This window comes from Acyrthosiphon pisum, chromosome A1 (genome assembly GCF_005508785.2).
Source record: "Acyrthosiphon pisum isolate AL4f chromosome A1, pea_aphid_22Mar2018_4r6ur, whole genome shotgun sequence".
Lineage (NCBI taxonomy): Eukaryota > Metazoa > Arthropoda > Insecta > Hemiptera > Aphididae > Acyrthosiphon > Acyrthosiphon pisum.
Window position 1 is genome coordinate 32,501,057 of NC_042494.1, and position 18,047 is coordinate 32,519,103.

Genomic DNA, 18,047 nt, shown 5'->3' on the forward strand with positions numbered 1-18,047 from the left:
CTAAGATTACTTAAACGCATAGAAAAAATGATTTTGCTTAAATGCTTTTTGTCTATGTTGCGCGTGGGCCAGAGAGAGAAAACGAATAGTGCGCTGACATTCTCTGAAGGGATTGGCCAAAAAATTCGAGTTATCCATGGATAATACAATAATAGGAAATTCTAGGCACCAGGAAGAAGTTCGAAATATCGATGATTTTGAGTTAACCAAGTTCGACTGTATTTTAATTCCACTAATTCCAATAGGTATTGCATATTCAGAGTGCTAAAAAGTAACAAATGTTATTTTCCTAGTGCATTAAATACTTAAATATTAATTAAATATTTATAAAAACAGTAAATACTTAAATATTAATTAAATATTTATAAAAACAGTAAATACCTATCTATCTAATACATAAATACCTACCTTGAACTAAAAGATTACTGTGATGATAATTGTTGACTTTTGATTTGTTTCAGATTTCATATGATGAACCGACGTTTATTGCTGCACATTCGCCGATCACGCCCTAGACAAATCCTACTTCATTCACCATTGTTGCAACCTAATTGTGATCAAACATTCAATCATTCTTCTTATTATTAGTAATATTAATGTTTAAAGTTACGGAAACATAATCTTAAGTCTGTGCAATAATTATATACCTTATTATTTAAGTAAATAGCATGGTATAGCTATTGTTAAACATTTTTATCCTAGTCATTTGAAGACCGTAGTCTAGTCTAAGATTACTAGATTAAGTAAAATATTTTGAGCACAAAAAATATCAGCATCTGAGTGATTTGTTTTTATTATTATTATTATTATATTGCATCAAAATCATACGTTTATATCTTAGACTTTCTGAATGTAAATCATTAATTATAATGGAATCATGGAACTAATCAGATTTACTATACACTAAGTAACTAAATATTAAGCTCTTGTAGAAATCAAAATATTATATTACGGTCAACCAAACAAATCATTGGATTATGTATGTTAACCAATTAATTCTAAGGTGACAATGTCAACTAATTTCCGGACAACTCAATTCTATGAGAAAAATAATGGCATATCAGTTCCAGCCAAGGTTATGTGTTTGTTACTATAATTTTACGGTTTATTGAATCATGTCTGCCAGAATTAATATTTGGGTATCTTGGTTAACATAAATTCCAACTTTTATCAACATAATTAATCACTTCATCATTTATATTTTAACAATATTTTAGTCTTAAGAGGATGTCAGTGCACAACCTATTTGTCACAACCTATTTATCTCTGACCCATCCACAACATAGCAAATTTGTGTTCTGCAGAACCAATCTTGTATTGTTACAATGAATATTAAAGTAAAGTTAATTAATAGGTACCAAACTTTAAATTAAGAACATTGTATGTGTTTGTACGTTTAGTTTGTAGCTTTTTTTTTTAACACTTGAATTTTTATAAAAGTTATAAACATGTAAAATATTACAGTTTTTAGTTTAAAAATACTTATGTTGCAGACAAATTAAAATATAAAAACTCAATATACAAATACAGATAATGTTCTTAACTTTAAGTATGATAAACGGTAAATTCACTCTAATATTAAAACTAATAATACAAGATTGGTTTTGCGGAACATAGTGCATTGACATACTCTTAATAATATTTCTATGGTAGCTATTTATAATTTATTGAAATGTTGAAACTTTTAAAATATCTGTGTTTTGTTTTATGTTGTGTATTGTATTAGTCTACTCTTATTATTATTGTTTTGAATTGTAAGTGAACAAGATAAAAGAATAAACTTCAAATGTACACAAATTGTATTACTTTAATATTATTAATATAACTACTAAAACATCTATATGTATTATTTACAATATTAATTAACATTTAACATCATTCTATCTTTGGAACGGCATGTAATCTAAACCAGTGTTGAATTGTACTTTTTTCCTTGCTTCTTTTTCACGTTTACGCTTGCCAATTGCAATCATCTCTTTAACCTCAGACCTAAAAAAAAACATTAGTTAGTTCAAACATTATACATTTTTTTTATCTGGTATCATAATTTATTTAACTTACCTGTATGCTGGTGGTTTTAGCTCTTCATGGAGTGTGCAAGCTGGTTGAGGTATATTTTCGGGAACTTTGAATATTGTACGTTTGATTATGTCAATGTCTCTTGATAAATAGTTATTGAATGGATCCACAGCTGAACTAGGTACATCAAACTCAACAATAAAATAGCTAGCTTGTTTGTGTATTGCATCATGTGAACTTATCTTCCAAGGAGTATCTGCTGTTCCTAGGTTGTCAATACGCCGTATAAAACCACCGGATTCAAAGATTTTACTGGCTGTTCGTTTTAGACATTGTGTTATTTCAGGCTGAAAATAAAACTTTTTTTAGTACACTGCTAATATAGAACATATTAGTCAAAAATAACAGTTATTACAATTTTAGATATGTTTATATATGTAATATACCAGTCTAATGTATAGAATATCATTAACTATTATATGCATCTAAAACCAATAATAATATTATAAAACAACTGCCAATATATATATTATTTGAAAGATTTAAAATTTTGCACAAGTTGAATTGATAATTATTGTGATACATTGAAATATTTTTCTAACAAACCAATAAATTGTTGATATATATATGTTACCGGAAAAGATGAAAATTCAGGAATTGTCGGTATATCCTAGTTATTGTTGACAATGCCTGAAAAGGTTAGGTAATGTTGGATATTTCGTAGTTTTTCAACATTTCCGTATTATATTAGGCAATGTCCGAATCGAAACAAATATCAACACAGCGCTTTATCGGTGATCGATCTGATTATGGAACATAGCTATCTATACTAGAGGTCTCGATTACACGTGTAGTGAACTACACGGGTACCCGTGTTTTTACACAAGACGGGGTTAAGGCCCGTGTAATAAAAATACCCGTGAGCTAAAATACTCTTATATTTACAACTCAAATACAATTGTATTTCACTACTTTGCAGTTCTGACTTATTGATTTCTTCACTTTCTGAACTCAATACGACAGAAAGCATATCATATTATATTGTGTTTTTTTAAGCAAAACTTTTAGGTATTCATAACATACTTAAATAATAGGTAGGTAAGTAATCGAGGGCTATATAATTTGTATTATTAATAAATAACTGTTTGTGCATTGAAGTAGTGAAACAACGTGTAATAACATTGTTTTTTTTCTTCGATTCGTTCACAATATTCATTATTAATCAAAAAAAAGTTGTTGTCGTTACGTTTAGATTGTATTTAATAGAATTGCGTTGTCAAATTTTATGCGCATTTCATTTAAACCATTTTTAAACAGATTGTTGAAAAAAAAACAATGTTATTACACGGTGCTTCATTGCTTCAATGCACATAATTTACCAGATATTTATACAACATTTGGAGCACCAGCCATACTGCATTTAGACAATGGAAGAGTTTGTCAATAATACTATAAACGAACTTCTTGCTATGTGGGGTGATGTAAAAATTGTTCATGGGAAACCTTGACATAGTCAGAGCCAGAAACCTAGCTCTGGTTATCATCAATGCCTTCTTTTATTAGGAATTGTTATCGATGCCTAGTTATTGACGTTAATTCCTTACGAAATCAGGCATTATCGTTATTGACTAGTCATTGTCAACACTGACTGAATGTCATCTTTTCCGGTAACATATATATAATATATTGATACATTAGGTAGGTACTAATGGGTAATTTGTTGTAACAATAGCTAGTTTTTGACATGTGTGTTTTAATTAGGTACAAAATGTTTGTATAAATTGTTACAAGTGCATTGTCTTAAAATAAATTACATTTTTAAAAAGTTTACCTACTATAAACATATAAAGCAAATAATTAAGTACACAAGTACCAATTTTTTTATTATTATTTTTTTTATTATTGTGATTTAATTTAGTTGTTATATTAGAACAACAATCCCACAGTTAATTATAAAAAATGTATACATTTGTTGCACGAATATTTTATTTATGTATATACAAATGAAGGTTTAATACGTTTTAATTTACATAATTAAATACAGATAAACAGTTTTAAATTGTATATCAAGTTAATATCTTTACAATATTCTAAACCGAGTTGAAAATGTATTGGTCTTAAATTTATATTTTATTTATATGTAAATGTTCCTTTTTTTGTTGATAATAACAATACTTTCATAAAGCTTCTCCATCAATGGCTTTTCTTGAATAATTTATCATTGTGTGAGTATTAGAGATAAATAATAATAATAATATAAGTATAACATATATTAATTGTTCTAAGATACACACTATAATATCCATCATAACACTGAATGTCTTTGACTGGTTTGAAACCGTTATTTAGTAAAATAAAATAATTATAATACTATAATTTGATTGTTAACAGGATAGTGCCCAAAACTACATAAAAATACAAAGGATAATAATTTTCTAAAGATTAACTATAGATATATTGAAAATTATAAGAAGTGTAAAATGAAAAATGTTTTGACAAGCAACTTTGCCTTTATTGTTATTAAGTAGGTGACTGTATGACCTGAATTCACCAGTATGAATGTTATCCTGCTTTTAGCTTTCAGCTTAAAGTAATAAGATTATAAGACATCAAATTGCATGCGTATAATTCTGTGAAATATGACACAATATTAAAAATAATACAATACTACACGCATAAATTAATCTTTAAAAAAGAGAAACTTAAAGTCAAGGTTAACTGGTTAAGTAGCATTAAATACAATTGTATAACAAACGATTGTAAGTTACAAAATTTAAAAGTATTTTAGCTTAAAATGGAATTAAACATTAATGCTTTAGGGACTTATTTCTTTCTGTTTTTATTAGAAATAATAAATTAGACTCTGTAGGTAAAGCAAGAGAACAAGCCGCGACCTGACAAAAATCAGTTTTTCTGCGCATTTTCACCATTGTGGAACCGGTCTTGATGGCAGGCTGTTTCATGAAAATGTGCAGAATCGGCATGTTCTCTAGTTTGACTGAGTATAGGTATGCATTGTTCATTTAATTTTAATAGAATTACAATTGTAAAATGTTCCATGTTTATTGTTTCTTCATTCACCCATTTGGCATTCATTCTAGACTAATACAATAATAAAGTATTACAATATTTGGATCTTTTTTTTCTTACATGTATAGTCATATTTATCACATCATATGTTTATTGTAAATAGTTGATTTACAGATTGTACCATATAGAAAAAAATAATTATAAAATAAAGTAAAAAATAAATAAAAATTTAGGTAGAGATACTTTTTTTTTTATATAATATATTTGAAATGTTTATAATCTATACAATGTTAAGTACAATAAGCAAATTTTATAATTTAATGGTGAGTGACAGGAGAAATAATATTAGTGGGCAGGCACTCAGCAGCGCCCCCCGGCCGAGTACAAGGTAGATATATCTATAATTCCTATTTTATAGTAACTAGTAAGACACTTCCTAATTTACATTATATATTGAAGAACTATGCTTAGGGCCCTAGGTAATAATTTTTTATGTTATAAATTGATAAAAATATTTAATAACATGGGTAGCATATTATGTAGCTACTAAGCATGAATGTCATGCTTAGAGGCTAGATCATTAACACGTTGAGCTCCGCTAGAAATGTCGAAGCATAGCTCGGGTCGCCGCACCAAAAATATGTTTTTACGGAAAAAATAAATAAAAATTAACAAAAATAAAAACCAATTATATTGTAAGCTTCTTGAGACAGTACCTGATCGCCTACAATATATTTCAAACGTTATCTCATCGCCATCAAAATTATGATTCATAAAAGCGAATTAATATTTGTCGACGGGTAGTCGACACCGGCGACCCGCGAAATGTTACCGATGTCGACTACCCGTCGACCGTGGCATTGAACGTGTTAATCAATAGTTTCAATCAATACTACTCATTTTTTTCGACGATGCTAATGTCCCCACACATGGTTAACTCGTAAGTGGTACGGTGAACAAAAATTACACCAATGGTACGACTGGTGCAGTCTGCCGGTCTCCTAGACCACTTAGTTTTGGTAATTATATTAAGATCATATTTTTCAAATTGTTCCATCGCATTATTTGTAGAAATAATTTTGTGTTTACAGTGTCAACTTTTATTTGACTACCCATCATTTTTTCGACTCAAATTTAATACTTTTAAAGAAATCAATTCATTTTTTAGACATATTAAGAAGTAAACCCAAAACAAAAAACTGCAGCGGTCTATGGGACCAGACCATACCACTTACTGGTTAAAAAAAATATATATTTATAATAATATTATTACCCTCGGCAAGACTTTGAACAGCAAACATAACTCATAACTGGGCATTATTGTGAGTAGAATTCGACAGCGTGCAACGAAATCTAAAAGAAAAAACAATTTTCGGCGTACCTATCACTTATATGATGTGAAACTGTGAAGAGATGGTAATAAGTGGTAATAATAATATTACATTTTTCAATAATATATCGTTATCGTTTTTGCATATGTTATCATATTTTTTATCGCACGAGTGTGATAAGTGATAACACACTAAATAACCGATTATCAAGCTTATTCTTCATTCCTTCCTAAAGTGTCTATTTCCAGTTCCAAGAAGAAAATGTAAACGAGGTAAAAAAGTAAAATAAAATATAATAAATAAAGCCATTTTTTTTTAAATCTGCTGTGTAGGTAAAATGTTGACACGAGCGTGAAATGAGAACGGAAAATCGCCTTTAGGCAAAATTGCGAAAAATAACGGTAGAAATTCCGCCGGGCATGTCTATCGACACGAATATAACGATTACGTACAACTAACAAACATTATTATTTAATTACGTATGTGCACTACGTATTATGAACAGTCGTGACGGCAATACGTCAGTCGGGCACGTTGTAATTTGTAATAACAAACAAAAATAAATAATAATAATAATACGTAAGCATTACGCATTACAAATTACAATAGTTTTAACCGTTGTACACGGCCGGCGGCCGCGTAAGGCACTCGTTATTGTGTAGTTGTGTACGTTTACAGCAATTTTGGTAACCACTGGTCTACCAATTGTTTTCGTTCGGTCGAGGAATTCATGTGTGTAGTGCGTGCGTGCGTCTCTACGTTTGTGTGTGCGTGTGTGTGTGCTCGTAAATAAAACAATTTTCTCGCGATAATTAAAACATTCCACTGGACTACAACTACTTCTGGAGGCGAGTATAGAAAAAAAGAAGAAAAAAATTTGATACCTAGTCACACTATTATAGCCGTTAAAATAATAATATTTTATTGGCTTTTTCTACTACACTCTTCTTGGTTTTCGGTTTCCCTTGGACGGCAATACAGCAGTGTGCACTGAGCAGCTGCAGTGGTTGTCACTGGTCAGTCGTGGTCGTCACCGCCGCCCAACAACGGTCGCAGTGCCACTGAAAAGATATTAAGTGCAAAATATTAATATCATCATCGTCATTCATCGTCTTCACTCGTCGGCCGCGAACAGACGTGCACGCTCTCCGCTCGGTGTCCGCGTACCGTCCGATAACGAGATAGGGTAGGTAGGCGGTGACTCGTCAGCGAGTGTACGTGTGTGTATGTGCCGCGTACGAGTGCGGTGTCGTAAAAATATAAATATACATTAAAAAAAAAAAAAACGGATTTCCAAAAATAGGTAGGTAGTCGGACGTCAGCGTCTCTCCGTGGCCCGTGCAACAGTGCCCACCTCCGTCCTCCACCCGCCCCGCTTGCCACCCGACGGATGTCCGGGTGCTGGACGCTATGAAAGAACTTAACCGGTCAGCGTCCACCAAAAAGAAACCGATCAACAGTTCGAATGGTATGATCAGAAAGGTGTCGTCGCTGTTCAGCCTGGACGCTCAGATGAACGGCAACGCCAAGCCCGAATGGATCGCCGATGAGATCGTCTTGGAAAGAGGTGACTCGGGACTGGGCTTCAGCATAGCAGGTACGTTTTTGAGTTTTTCTTTTGCTAACAATAGGTAGGTAGTAGGTTTCCTAGATAATATCCAGTTTTGATGAATTGCATCCCAATGAATAACAACGATATCTATGTGGAATTCTGCTGCCACCAAGCGGCTACTCATGAAAAAATAACAGATTTGTTTATACTATGTTTTTTTTTTCATACGTCCAGGCGGTACAGACAATCCACAGACCGATGACGATACGTCTATATTCATTACGAAAATAATTCCTGGCGGAACAGCCTACCGAGACGGTCGGTTATGTGTCAACGATATCATCACCAAAGTCAATGATACACCTGTTGTTGGCGTGCCTCATTCGACTGCAGTGGATGCACTCAAACGAGCAGGACACACAGTGACATTATGTGTAAAACGCAAGAAAAACATATTGCCTCTGGGGCCAAATGTCTTAGAAATAGAACTCAGCAAAGGCACCAAGGTAACTTCATAATTTTTATCTTATTGTAGGTAGTAGAACAATTCTTATTGTTCCATATAATAATGTAGATAGATACTCTAATGAGAATATATATTTTTCTTATTTATTAGTATTATTTCAATTTGACATATTTTTTAACATTTAATTTGTCGGATGATAAATAGGCCATTCTAAGAAAACATTATACTATCATTATTAAACATTATTATAAAGGCAACTATTTTTGTGTGCTATTCTTTATATGATATCAAATATTTAGTTAAACTTTATTCTGCTGATAATAATTTTACTTATCATTCAAATTATTTATGGGTTGTTCCAAAACAACACCCTTCTGTAACCATAACAACTGCTACATTGTACAAATAACAAAATAAAATTGTGTCCCACTAAAAAAAATGTAAAAATTGATTATTTTTAAATATTTGTCTTTACCTAAATTTTTCTAATTTATTTTGCTCCATTTTACCATTGTCCATTATTCATTAATCTAATTTCATACTTTCATCATATTTTTTAAATTTATCAAATATATGTTGGCTAATCTGCCATTTGACCTGCATTGAATATGCTTATAGGTATACCTATCTGTTACTGTTTAGTAGATACTTTAAATTTAATTTAAATTGTTACTAATTAGGTGCTTGGCGTTAGCATGTATTACTTTTTACCAAGTTAATTTGCATGGCTTCATTTAAAATTTTTAATTTGTACGTGGTAATATAAAATAGTGAAGATTATATTTTCCAGGGACTGGGATTCAGTATTGCTGGTGGGATTGGCAATCAACATATACCTGGTGATAACGGGATTTTTGTTACTAAAATAATGGATGGAGGCGCTGCCCAAGTAGATGGTAGAATATTGGTTGGTGATAAACTAGTTGGAGTAAAGAACACTCTTCTTGGCGATCGTAATTTAGAAAATGTAACACATGAAGAAGCTGTATGGACATTAAAAAATACCCGTGAAAAAGTGATATTGGTCATTGGTAAAACTGAACCAATCACATACACAGATTCTGCGCCATCGCCGATCATTATTGATACCATTCCAAATTCATATTCTACAGACACATTAAATACTGTAAAAAGTTATGAAAGCTTACCAAACAATGATGTAAGGACAGTAGTGTTACATAAAGGTTCAGGGGGATTAGGATTTAACATTGTTGGTGGTGAAGACGGAGAAGGTATATTTATATCATTCATTCTTGCTGGTGGTCCAGCCGATCAAACTGGGCAATTAAAAAGAGGAGACACTATCCTAAAAGTAAATGAAGTTAGTTTGGATAATGCAACACATGAAGAAGCAGCTGATGCTCTCAAAAATGCTGGACAAACTGTTTTATTAACAGTTCAACATCGACCTAAAGATTATAATAGGTATCTATAAATAACTAAAATTATAGTCTTGTTATATATTTTTAAATTTTTATCTATTTTGTAATATTTATCTATTTTTAGGTTTGAAGCTAAAATTCACGAATTAAAATCTCAACTTGCTGCTTCTACTGGCACATTGATCCGCACTACTCAGAAAAAAACATTGTATGTCCGTACCCTATTTGATTATGATCCATCTAGTGATGATGGCCTACCTAGTATTGGACTACCATTCAAATATGGTGCAATTCTTCATGTGACTAATGCAAGTGATGACGAATGGTGGCAGGCGCGAAAAGTCTTAGCTACTGGCCGAGAAGAAGGTATTGGCATTATACCATCCAAACGTCGATGGGAGCGTAAACAAAAAGCCCGTGATAGATCTGTAAAGTTTCGAGGAAACGAAAGCAAAAGTTTAGATAGATTATCAACATTAGAAAGGAAAAAAAAATCGATGACTTTTAGTAGAAGATTCCCATGGGTGCGAAGAGGTAAAGATGGTAAATATGAAAATGGCCTTGACGATATGGTATTGCAGAGGCAATCTAGAGAAAATATATGTGAAAAGGTTGAAGAAACTCCTTCTTATGAAGCAGTGGTATGTATTAACAAAAATCAATAACTAATTTAAGAGTAAAAAATAACGTAATTTTCATTATTGATGTTAACTGTTAAGAAGTGGTAGAAAATGAGTATAATACAAGAATAGCGATACCTAGGATTCAGAATTTGTAGAAGTTACATATTTTTCTATATGCTTTCTGTTTAAAGCAGACCCAGTTAGGATATTTATTATGAAAGAATATTTTATAAGACAAGTTAAAAAAATGTAATTACATATTTGGCGTATCTACCAATTTTAGAAAAAAAAATTGTATTTAATGTGTTTGATAGTTTAAAACACAACTACATAAATACTAAAAATATTTTATATTAATACTATTTAGGTACCAATAATATTTTTTCAGTTCAAACATTGCCGACTTGTAACTAGTATTCCAAAGTTTTTCTTTTACGTTTTTCATTTATTTAATAGAAAACTTTTGATATAGTAATACACTAATATTACGGTAATGTTAATAAATTATGAGTAAAAAATATGTACCTATGCTTATATTTTTTTGAAGAATTAAAAAAAAATTGCATATTTTAGATTGTTTTGTGAATTGTATTGTTTTTCCTCTTATAACTTCTGAACCTAAATGATTACTCATTCCTAGATTAATAGATGTAAAAATTCAACAATACAATCAAAAAACTGATTTGAATATATTAAATGAAATTACAAATAAAACCTATTGGTAGTTTTAAAGATATTAAATATATTAAATATTTAACTATCAGAGAACTGAGTTCAATGTGACTTGTAGAATATTGTTTTATATTAACTAAAAAAAAAAAAAATAACATTAATAATCACTAAATTGTGTTAATTCTATAAAGTAGGACATTATTTCTCTGAATTGTGTCTAACAAAAATTATGTTGGCAACATGCGCTTTAACTTTTTTTTTTCAATTTACTGTTTAATAAATAGTTATTATGAAAAGATACATAAATGTAAAATATGTTATTATCGTTGATAATAATTACTAATTAGTAATTACTAATTAAATATTATCAATAATTACTATACATTTACAATGGAGTCATTTTAAACTTTCACTGAAGTATTATTATAAAATAGTCCACTTAAATGATAATTATTGTAATAGTTCAATTTAATTTTTTTATGATCTACCAACATATCAATCATTGATTTTATCCCTAATTATTATACTTTTTACATAAAACAGAAACAAATAATGTAACTAACCATAGTAAATAAATAATATCTAATAACTAATAATATACCCTGTAAATTGTATAAATCAACATTTTCTATTGAATAGAATGAATATCATAATAATCAATTAAAATATATACCTATATATATTTTCTTTTTATATTAATTAACCCATGTCAACTTAGGCCATTGGGTGGTTTTTAACTGTGTGGGAGGGTACTGTAAGTTTTTGTAAACACGTGTGTTTTAGTTTAGCAGAATTTCAAATTAGGCACTTGTAGGTTTCTGCCATACTCGGTCTGGGGATGACGGGCCCCTCTCTCCAGACATATGTCTGCTCAGAGAAAAGTGCTGCCCGTGACCGAGATTAAAACCGACAACTTTAATATTAGGTACTAATATCCTATTATATTTTACAGGTTCGGCTTCAAATTTCCTATACACGACCTGTCATTATACTTGGTCCATTAAAGGATAAAATTAATGATGACCTAATTTCAGAATATCCAGAACGTTTTAGTTCCTGTGTTCCCCACACAACACGAGAAATAAGACCAGATGAAGTTGATGGTCGTGATTATCATTTTGTAAAATCTCGTGAACAAATGGATCTTGACATCCAAAATCATTTATTCATTGAAGCTGGACAATTCAATGGCAACCTATACGGTACATCTGTTTCATCTGTTCGTCATGTTGCCGAATCTGGTAAACATTGTATACTCGATGTAAGTGGTAATGCCATTAAAAGACTTCAAGTTGCTGGATTGCATTCTATAGCAATATTCTTTAAGCCAAAGAGTGTAGAAGCATTAATGGAAATGTGCAAGCGTATGAGCGAAGCAGAAGCAAGAAAACATGTAGAACGAGCTGCTAAAATAGAACAAGAATTTGGTGATCAATTTACAGGGATAGTCCAAGGTGACACATATGAAGAAGTATATGATAATTTAAAAGCAATGATTGAAAGAAATTCCGGTAGACACATTTGGGTATCTTCTAAAGAGAAATTATAAAGGATAAAACCAATTGTAATATTTTAGACAAGATTTATAACAAAAGAAATAATTGACGCTTACTTGTTATCAGGGGTACAATTTTTGTGTACTTTCATCAATTGTTTTTTGTTTGTCATTAATTGTTATGTTTCTATTATGTTAATGAATTTTATTGAACTCTGCATTTAATTGTGTAGAACGACTTAAGCATTCTAAAAAAAAATATTATGGTGGATGGGTGTAAAAAAACCTCTAGCTTAATTTGTCCGTATTTTTTTCTCTTTTGGCAACTATTTTAATTTATGATTGAAATGTAGTCTAGTCTCAATTCTGTACTTGTTACAATTTCTATTTGAAAATTAATTATTGTTGATATCTATCATTTTTTTATCATTAACGCAAAAGCCGTGCCAAAGTTCCTTTAATCAAATTTAAGTTTAAATATATAGTAAAAAAATATATATATATTTTGTGCAATTAGAACTAAATCAAATTCCTGCTCAATATCTCTTTTCTTATTAAGTATAAACATCTTTTTTTCATGTTTTAACATTTATTTTCCTTATCAATTGTATTATTTTCAAACTTAATTTTGTTACATTAATCACGTGTCTAACATGTAGTAGTGCCTTTTTAGTTATTATTTATTTGAATATTTAAATTATTAATATTAACTAATGAATTATTAACAAATTAATTTATTGTATGTTAACTATATGTATATGTGCTTTATAACAGAATGCACCTCAACATGAAACTTGTTGAAACAAATATAATTTTATGTATAATGTATTATTATTATTATTATTATCAATATTATTATTATTATTATTATTATTATTATTATTATTATTATTTTCTCAATGTTGTACTTATTTTAAGCAATCAAATAACTATATTTTTATTATTGTAATCTTGCATATTCAAATATATATTTTTATGTATTTCATGAACTAATCTCATTTAAAAAATATATTTATATTGTATTATTGTTTTTTTATTGTGAAACAGAAACAAAATATTATTTTGTTAAATGATGTATTAAACAGTATTTCAAAATGTTTTAGTTTATTTTTAATACACGTAGGACAAGTTAATAATTTAAAGATTTTCCCTTTTATGTTGTTCTTTTTAATTAATTACCTGGATTTTTCTTATATAAACTACAATAACTCTATCCCTTTGAAATATGTTTGTGAATTTATTATTGAATAATTCCTTCATTGTGTTTGTGAATTGTTGTAATCTCATGTGTTCAATAATGTTATAACTAAATAGTATTATTTAAATTACTTCACATCCTCCATAAAAATTTTTAAATACAATTTTATTATTATTATTTTTTTTTTTTGTGATAATGGATTAATAATTTTGGTGCTTCAGTGTTACTCTCAATTTTTACAAATAGAATTACAGTACTTATTATATTGTACTAAATTTTTATTCGTGTATGTTATGCATAGTAATAAATAATAATCAATAATATTACTGATTACATCTGAAATTGGTAGTACATAGCCAAATATTGTTATTCCCAATCACTGTCTCAATATTGTATGGTATTCTGATTTTATTTTATTTATTTATATGTATTATTGAATTAAAAAAATACACTAAAATACACTTGCAATCAATGCTGTAGTAAAATTTACAATTTATCTATGTACATAATATATAATAGAAAAGTAATAAATATTTAATTTTTTAGTAAACAATGTTTTTATACTTCTACATTTTTAACAATTATTAGTTATTAAGTAATCTAAAAAATACCCAAAAATGCCAATGCTCACCAATACATAATTGTTTAAAGAATATCTTGTTGTTTTTAAATCAAGAGGTCATGGGTTCTAAATTTTGTTAAATTCCCTGACCCTGATTAAAAACTGTTTATTCCAAACATTTAATAAAAAATGCCAGACTAACTTGAAATTGATTGTTAATTCTATAGACTACTGATGTTCAAATTGTTCTCATGGTGGTCTGTTTTAAAACTTATCAAAAATTCCGTGTTTCGAGAGACATAAGCTGTCACAATAATGACTTAGGATTTATATAGGGCAACTATATTACTTTTTATTATTAATCTATTGCCAAAAAACAAATTATGTGTGAGAACCAAAGTAAAATAAAATATAAACAAGAAAATCAAGAAAATACTAGTGCTTGGTTTTGGGACTTGATGTTGGGGAGCTATTTGGGCTGTTTGATTTTGCAGCTGAAGGTTTAGAACACTGTACTTGTAATTCTTTCCAAATACGTCCTTCTCCTAGGAAACAAACTATCACAACTGTCATATTGTCACACCCAAGACCTCCCATTTGACCATCAGGTGCTAAACACCTTGTAATTAAGTCTTCACATATATCCTCGGGCTCCATGCCATTGCTGACACGGAAACGCACAAACTTAAGAACTTCCTGAAAAAAAAAATAATATATATAATTTGTACATAGTATTTAATATTATGATAATATAGTGTAAGATTATAAAAATTATTATACTTAATACTTAGTTTAATTTTATTTAAATTTGTCATAAAGTAGATGAAGAAATATCAGAATTAGATTCAAATCAAAGTATGATAAAAATAATATGATATATTATTTTATAATCATTATGTGTATTATCACTGATTATAAAGTTATAATTATTTATTTAAAATATGTCTTACTTCATTAGTCATTATGTCCCAAATTCCATCACACGCTAAGACAATGAATTCTAAGTCCTTTGTAACTGGCTTAACTTCAATATCAGGCCAGGCTAAAAATTAAATTTCATTAAATGTACCATATATTTATTCGAAGATAAAACATTTTATTTAATTAAATATTTTATACTAGATAAATTATTAATGAACCTTCTTCAAATTATTATTATTTAATGTATAGAATGATCCATTTACATTGCCTCACTAATGTTATCAGTATATATTATTGGCTTTGAAAAAAAAAAATTATTAAGTGTTTAACATGTTTTAATTTAATATATCTAATTTTTATTACGGTTTTTTTTTAGGTTTTCAAATTATTATTTTAATATTTTATTTTCATGGTCATTTTTCCCTAGTTTTTTTTCCGCTTACTGCTTTCCTCAAATAAATTACTGACTTTTTTTTTATAATGTCTAATTTTGATTGAAGACAAAAATCCAAACATTTTATTATTAATTATATTTTATTTAGAAAATATGATATAATATTATATTTATTTAAAATTATATTTTTTACTTTAACACTTTTTTTGTGTGAGGTCTGAGACTTGACCCTTTTTCACGGCTAGATAATTTAGGGCTATGTTGGATATCATTAATTTTTTTGCTAGCTTCAGTATAGCGGGTCTTGGGTTTTTATAAGGCACTATGGTATAGGGATTGTTTGGAACTTTGTTAAAAAGCTTAGTGACACTGCCATGCACTCTGATACAGGTAGATAAAATATAAGTGTTGGCATATATTTTTACCTCATGAACGTTACCAAGGTTAATGGCATTTTGTAAATCAGACTTACCAATAACAATTTGTTCATCTAATTTTTTTTGGTCATTTTTTTTGTAAATATAATCTCCTAGAGCTCTGGATAGGGCCAAGTTGCCATTCACCCTGTTAAACATGACCCAACCACCAGCTGCTTCAATTCTTTTGGTTTCTAACTCATTGTTTGGTTTGTGGTCATATGATAATGGTTCAACTACACCACTTACTGATGCAATAGCTCTTGAATCTCCAACGTTTGCCTAGATTTTAAGAAAAATGGAAATCAGATAAAATTAAACATAATATATATTTCCTTACACAATAAATTTTTTTATCTTTTAATAAAACAACTACAGCAGTTGATCCAGAAACCTCATCTTTTAAAACTTCATCTTCAGCCATAGCAGTGTCCATGTCCATGAAACCCTAGAAAGAAAATACATGACACTATAAATGCTATTTTGGAATATTTAAAGCACATTATTACCAGTTGTAAGGCATCACTAATTTTATTCTCTTCATACTCTGGTCTCTTGATAATAAATTTATGTAAATGCTCGCCAGCATATTGTGCTATCCTTGCACCTAAATTCAAATATAGTAATAACAATAGAATAATTAAACTTTAAATTGACATAATTTTGATCAAGACATAGTTTATTAGTTTTATAAAATAAAAAAGTGGGTAAGTGGATATCGCTCTGCTGTACAGTAAGTTACAAGTGGGTCACTGTATAATGGATTGTATTCAATTTTAATTCAATGATATACCTAATATCATTATATACAAAAAACGATTCTGAGCAGAGACGGTTTGTCAGTCTGGATATTTAATAGTATTATTATTTATTATAGCCTGTAATAAGTTAAATTATTAATTAATATAATTTGAATTTATATTATAAATTACAACAAAATAACTAAAATCATTATTTTTATTCGTTTCTATTATGGTAATTAAAAAAGTGTTAGAATTAGTTTTTAGCGGTTTTTTGTAATTTGTCGGTGGTTTTTCCTGTGGCATTAAATAACTGTTTAGAAAACCGAAAAAGTACCATATCTTAATCCAATTTGCTAAAAAACAAGATATTATAAGTTGAAATCAAAGCACTCCTTAAGGTAGAAATTTTGTATACAGGATAAAAAAAAAATAAACACCATTGTAAAACCCCAACTAAAATATGTCCTAAGAAAAAAATTTAATTTAGGAAAAACTTATTTAAGAAAGATAATAAATAATAAATATAGTTTTAGTTTCTTAGGTTAGGGATATTCTTACAATGTTCGGTAAAGTATCGGTTAACGTTAACCGACTGATAACAGGTTTTATTACTGGCAGACTTTGGCAGGTTAAGTATCGGTTAACTTTGACTGGACATTGTAAGAACGGTCCTCAGAGTAGGCGTATAGACAATTTAAATATAATACACTTATTGTTATGTCCTAAAAATAATACTTTGTATTGTAAGCGTAGGGAAAAAATGTACACCTATACTCAGTGGTCGGGACGCTACTATTTTTTTGTAGCACGCTAACGCTACTGCTACTCCCCCCAAAAAGTAGCTCGCTATCGCTAAAGCTACTTTTTTTTAAATATAGTGCGCTATTTCTAACGCTATTGCTTAAATGTAGCGTGCTAATTTTTCGCTACATTTTTTTAAAAAAATTGTTTTGATTTATTTAGATATTCAATTGAGTACTTGGTCATTATTTGTTAAAGCCTACCGCTATATTTTGACTTGTAATTTCGGAAGGCAGGTTTATTCAATGTATCTCATGTATTTTTGTAACAAAACTCAAAACAGATAAACGTTTTCAGTCCTGTAAAGTATTTAAGTAAAAGTATTTGAGTAAAAGTATTCAAATACTTTTTTAAGTATTGAATAACTTTTTAAATACTCTCAGCATGAAGTATTTTGAATGGTATTTTAAATACTTTTTTTTGTATTAAATACTTTGGTTTT

At 29.1% G+C, this 18,047-nt stretch overlaps 4 protein-coding genes across 7 annotated transcripts in view; 2 read left to right on the top strand and 2 right to left on the bottom strand.

The window, feature by feature from the left end:
* LOC100167797 (NACHT domain- and WD repeat-containing protein 1) overlaps positions 1 to 1,797 on the top strand; it is a 296,809-nt gene extending 295,012 nt beyond the window's left edge. For all 3 annotated transcript variants that reach the window (XR_003839001.1, XM_029486925.1, XM_029486926.1), the window contains one exon: positions 462 to 1,797. Coding sequence is in view for 2 of the 3 variants with exons in the window: in XM_029486925.1 (XP_029342785.1) it covers positions 462 to 472 (11 nt within the window). In the remaining variant the exon portion in view is untranslated. The remainder of the gene's footprint in view (positions 1 to 461) is intronic.
* LOC100158904 (probable 28S ribosomal protein S6, mitochondrial) lies at positions 1,777 to 6,483 on the bottom strand. Its single transcript, XM_001944601.5, has 3 exons — positions 6,323 to 6,483; positions 2,062 to 2,366; positions 1,777 to 1,989 (listed from the first exon to the last, which is right to left on the bottom strand). The coding sequence occupies exons 1-3, from the start codon at positions 6,365 to 6,367 to the stop codon at positions 1,881 to 1,883; spliced, it is 459 nt and encodes a 152-aa protein (XP_001944636.1). The 5' UTR covers positions 6,368 to 6,483; the 3' UTR covers positions 1,777 to 1,880.
* A 133-nt stretch (positions 6,484 to 6,616) lies between these two features.
* On the top strand, positions 6,617 to 13,065 carry LOC100165774 (disks large 1 tumor suppressor protein). 2 transcript variants are annotated; one of them, XM_008191862.3, is made up of 6 exons: positions 6,617 to 7,566; positions 7,684 to 7,977; positions 8,167 to 8,438; positions 9,189 to 9,823; positions 9,905 to 10,421; positions 12,028 to 13,065. In XM_008191862.3, exons 2-6 carry the CDS (start codon positions 7,791 to 7,793, stop codon positions 12,622 to 12,624), a joined length of 2,208 nt encoding a protein of 735 aa, XP_008190084.1. In that variant the 5' UTR covers positions 6,617 to 7,566; positions 7,684 to 7,790; the 3' UTR covers positions 12,625 to 13,065. The 2 variants fall into 2 exon arrangements, with proteins under 2 accessions (XP_008190084.1, XP_029342788.1); XM_029486928.1 differs by having other exon boundaries at positions 6,617 to 7,977.
* A 1,299-nt stretch (positions 13,066 to 14,364) lies between these two features.
* The window catches only part of LOC100163738 (probable protein phosphatase 2C T23F11.1), a 13,490-nt gene continuing 9,807 nt past the window's right edge, over positions 14,365 to 18,047 (bottom strand). Inside the window, exons 2-6 of the mRNA XM_029486929.1 lie at positions 16,571 to 16,668; positions 16,402 to 16,509; positions 16,118 to 16,343; positions 15,281 to 15,372; positions 14,365 to 15,026 (exon numbers count right to left, since the gene is read on the bottom strand). Coding sequence (XP_029342789.1) covers positions 14,766 to 15,026; positions 15,281 to 15,372; positions 16,118 to 16,343; positions 16,402 to 16,509; positions 16,571 to 16,668 — 785 coding nt within the window. The 3' untranslated portion in view covers positions 14,365 to 14,765. The remainder of the gene's footprint in view (positions 15,027 to 15,280; positions 15,373 to 16,117; positions 16,344 to 16,401; positions 16,510 to 16,570; positions 16,669 to 18,047) is intronic.

What these genes read in the sequence shown, in the direction of transcription:
- LOC100158904 (XM_001944601.5), bottom strand. Translation starts at nt 6,367, where the DNA reads ATGCCCAGTTATGAGTTATGTTTGCTGTTCAAAGTCTTGCCGAGG. An exon ending in TGTTCAAAGTCTTGCCGAGG is followed by an intron (nt 2,367 to 6,322) that starts GTAATAATATTA and finishes TTTTATTTTCAG; the next exon opens with CCTGAAATAACACAATGTCT. An exon ending in CTAAAACCACCAGCATACAG is followed by an intron (nt 1,990 to 2,061) that starts GTAAGTTAAATA and finishes GTTTTTTTTTAG; the next exon opens with GTCTGAGGTTAAAGAGATGA.
- LOC100165774 (XM_029486928.1), top strand. Translation starts at nt 7,791, where the DNA reads ATGAAAGAACTTAACCGGTCAGCGTCCACCAAAAAGAAACCGATCAAC. An exon ending in CGACCTAAAGATTATAATAG is followed by an intron (nt 9,824 to 9,904) that starts GTATCTATAAAT and finishes ATCTATTTTTAG; the next exon opens with GTTTGAAGCTAAAATTCACG. An exon ending in CTCCTTCTTATGAAGCAGTG is followed by an intron (nt 10,422 to 12,027) that starts GTATGTATTAAC and finishes TATATTTTACAG; the next exon opens with GTTCGGCTTCAAATTTCCTA.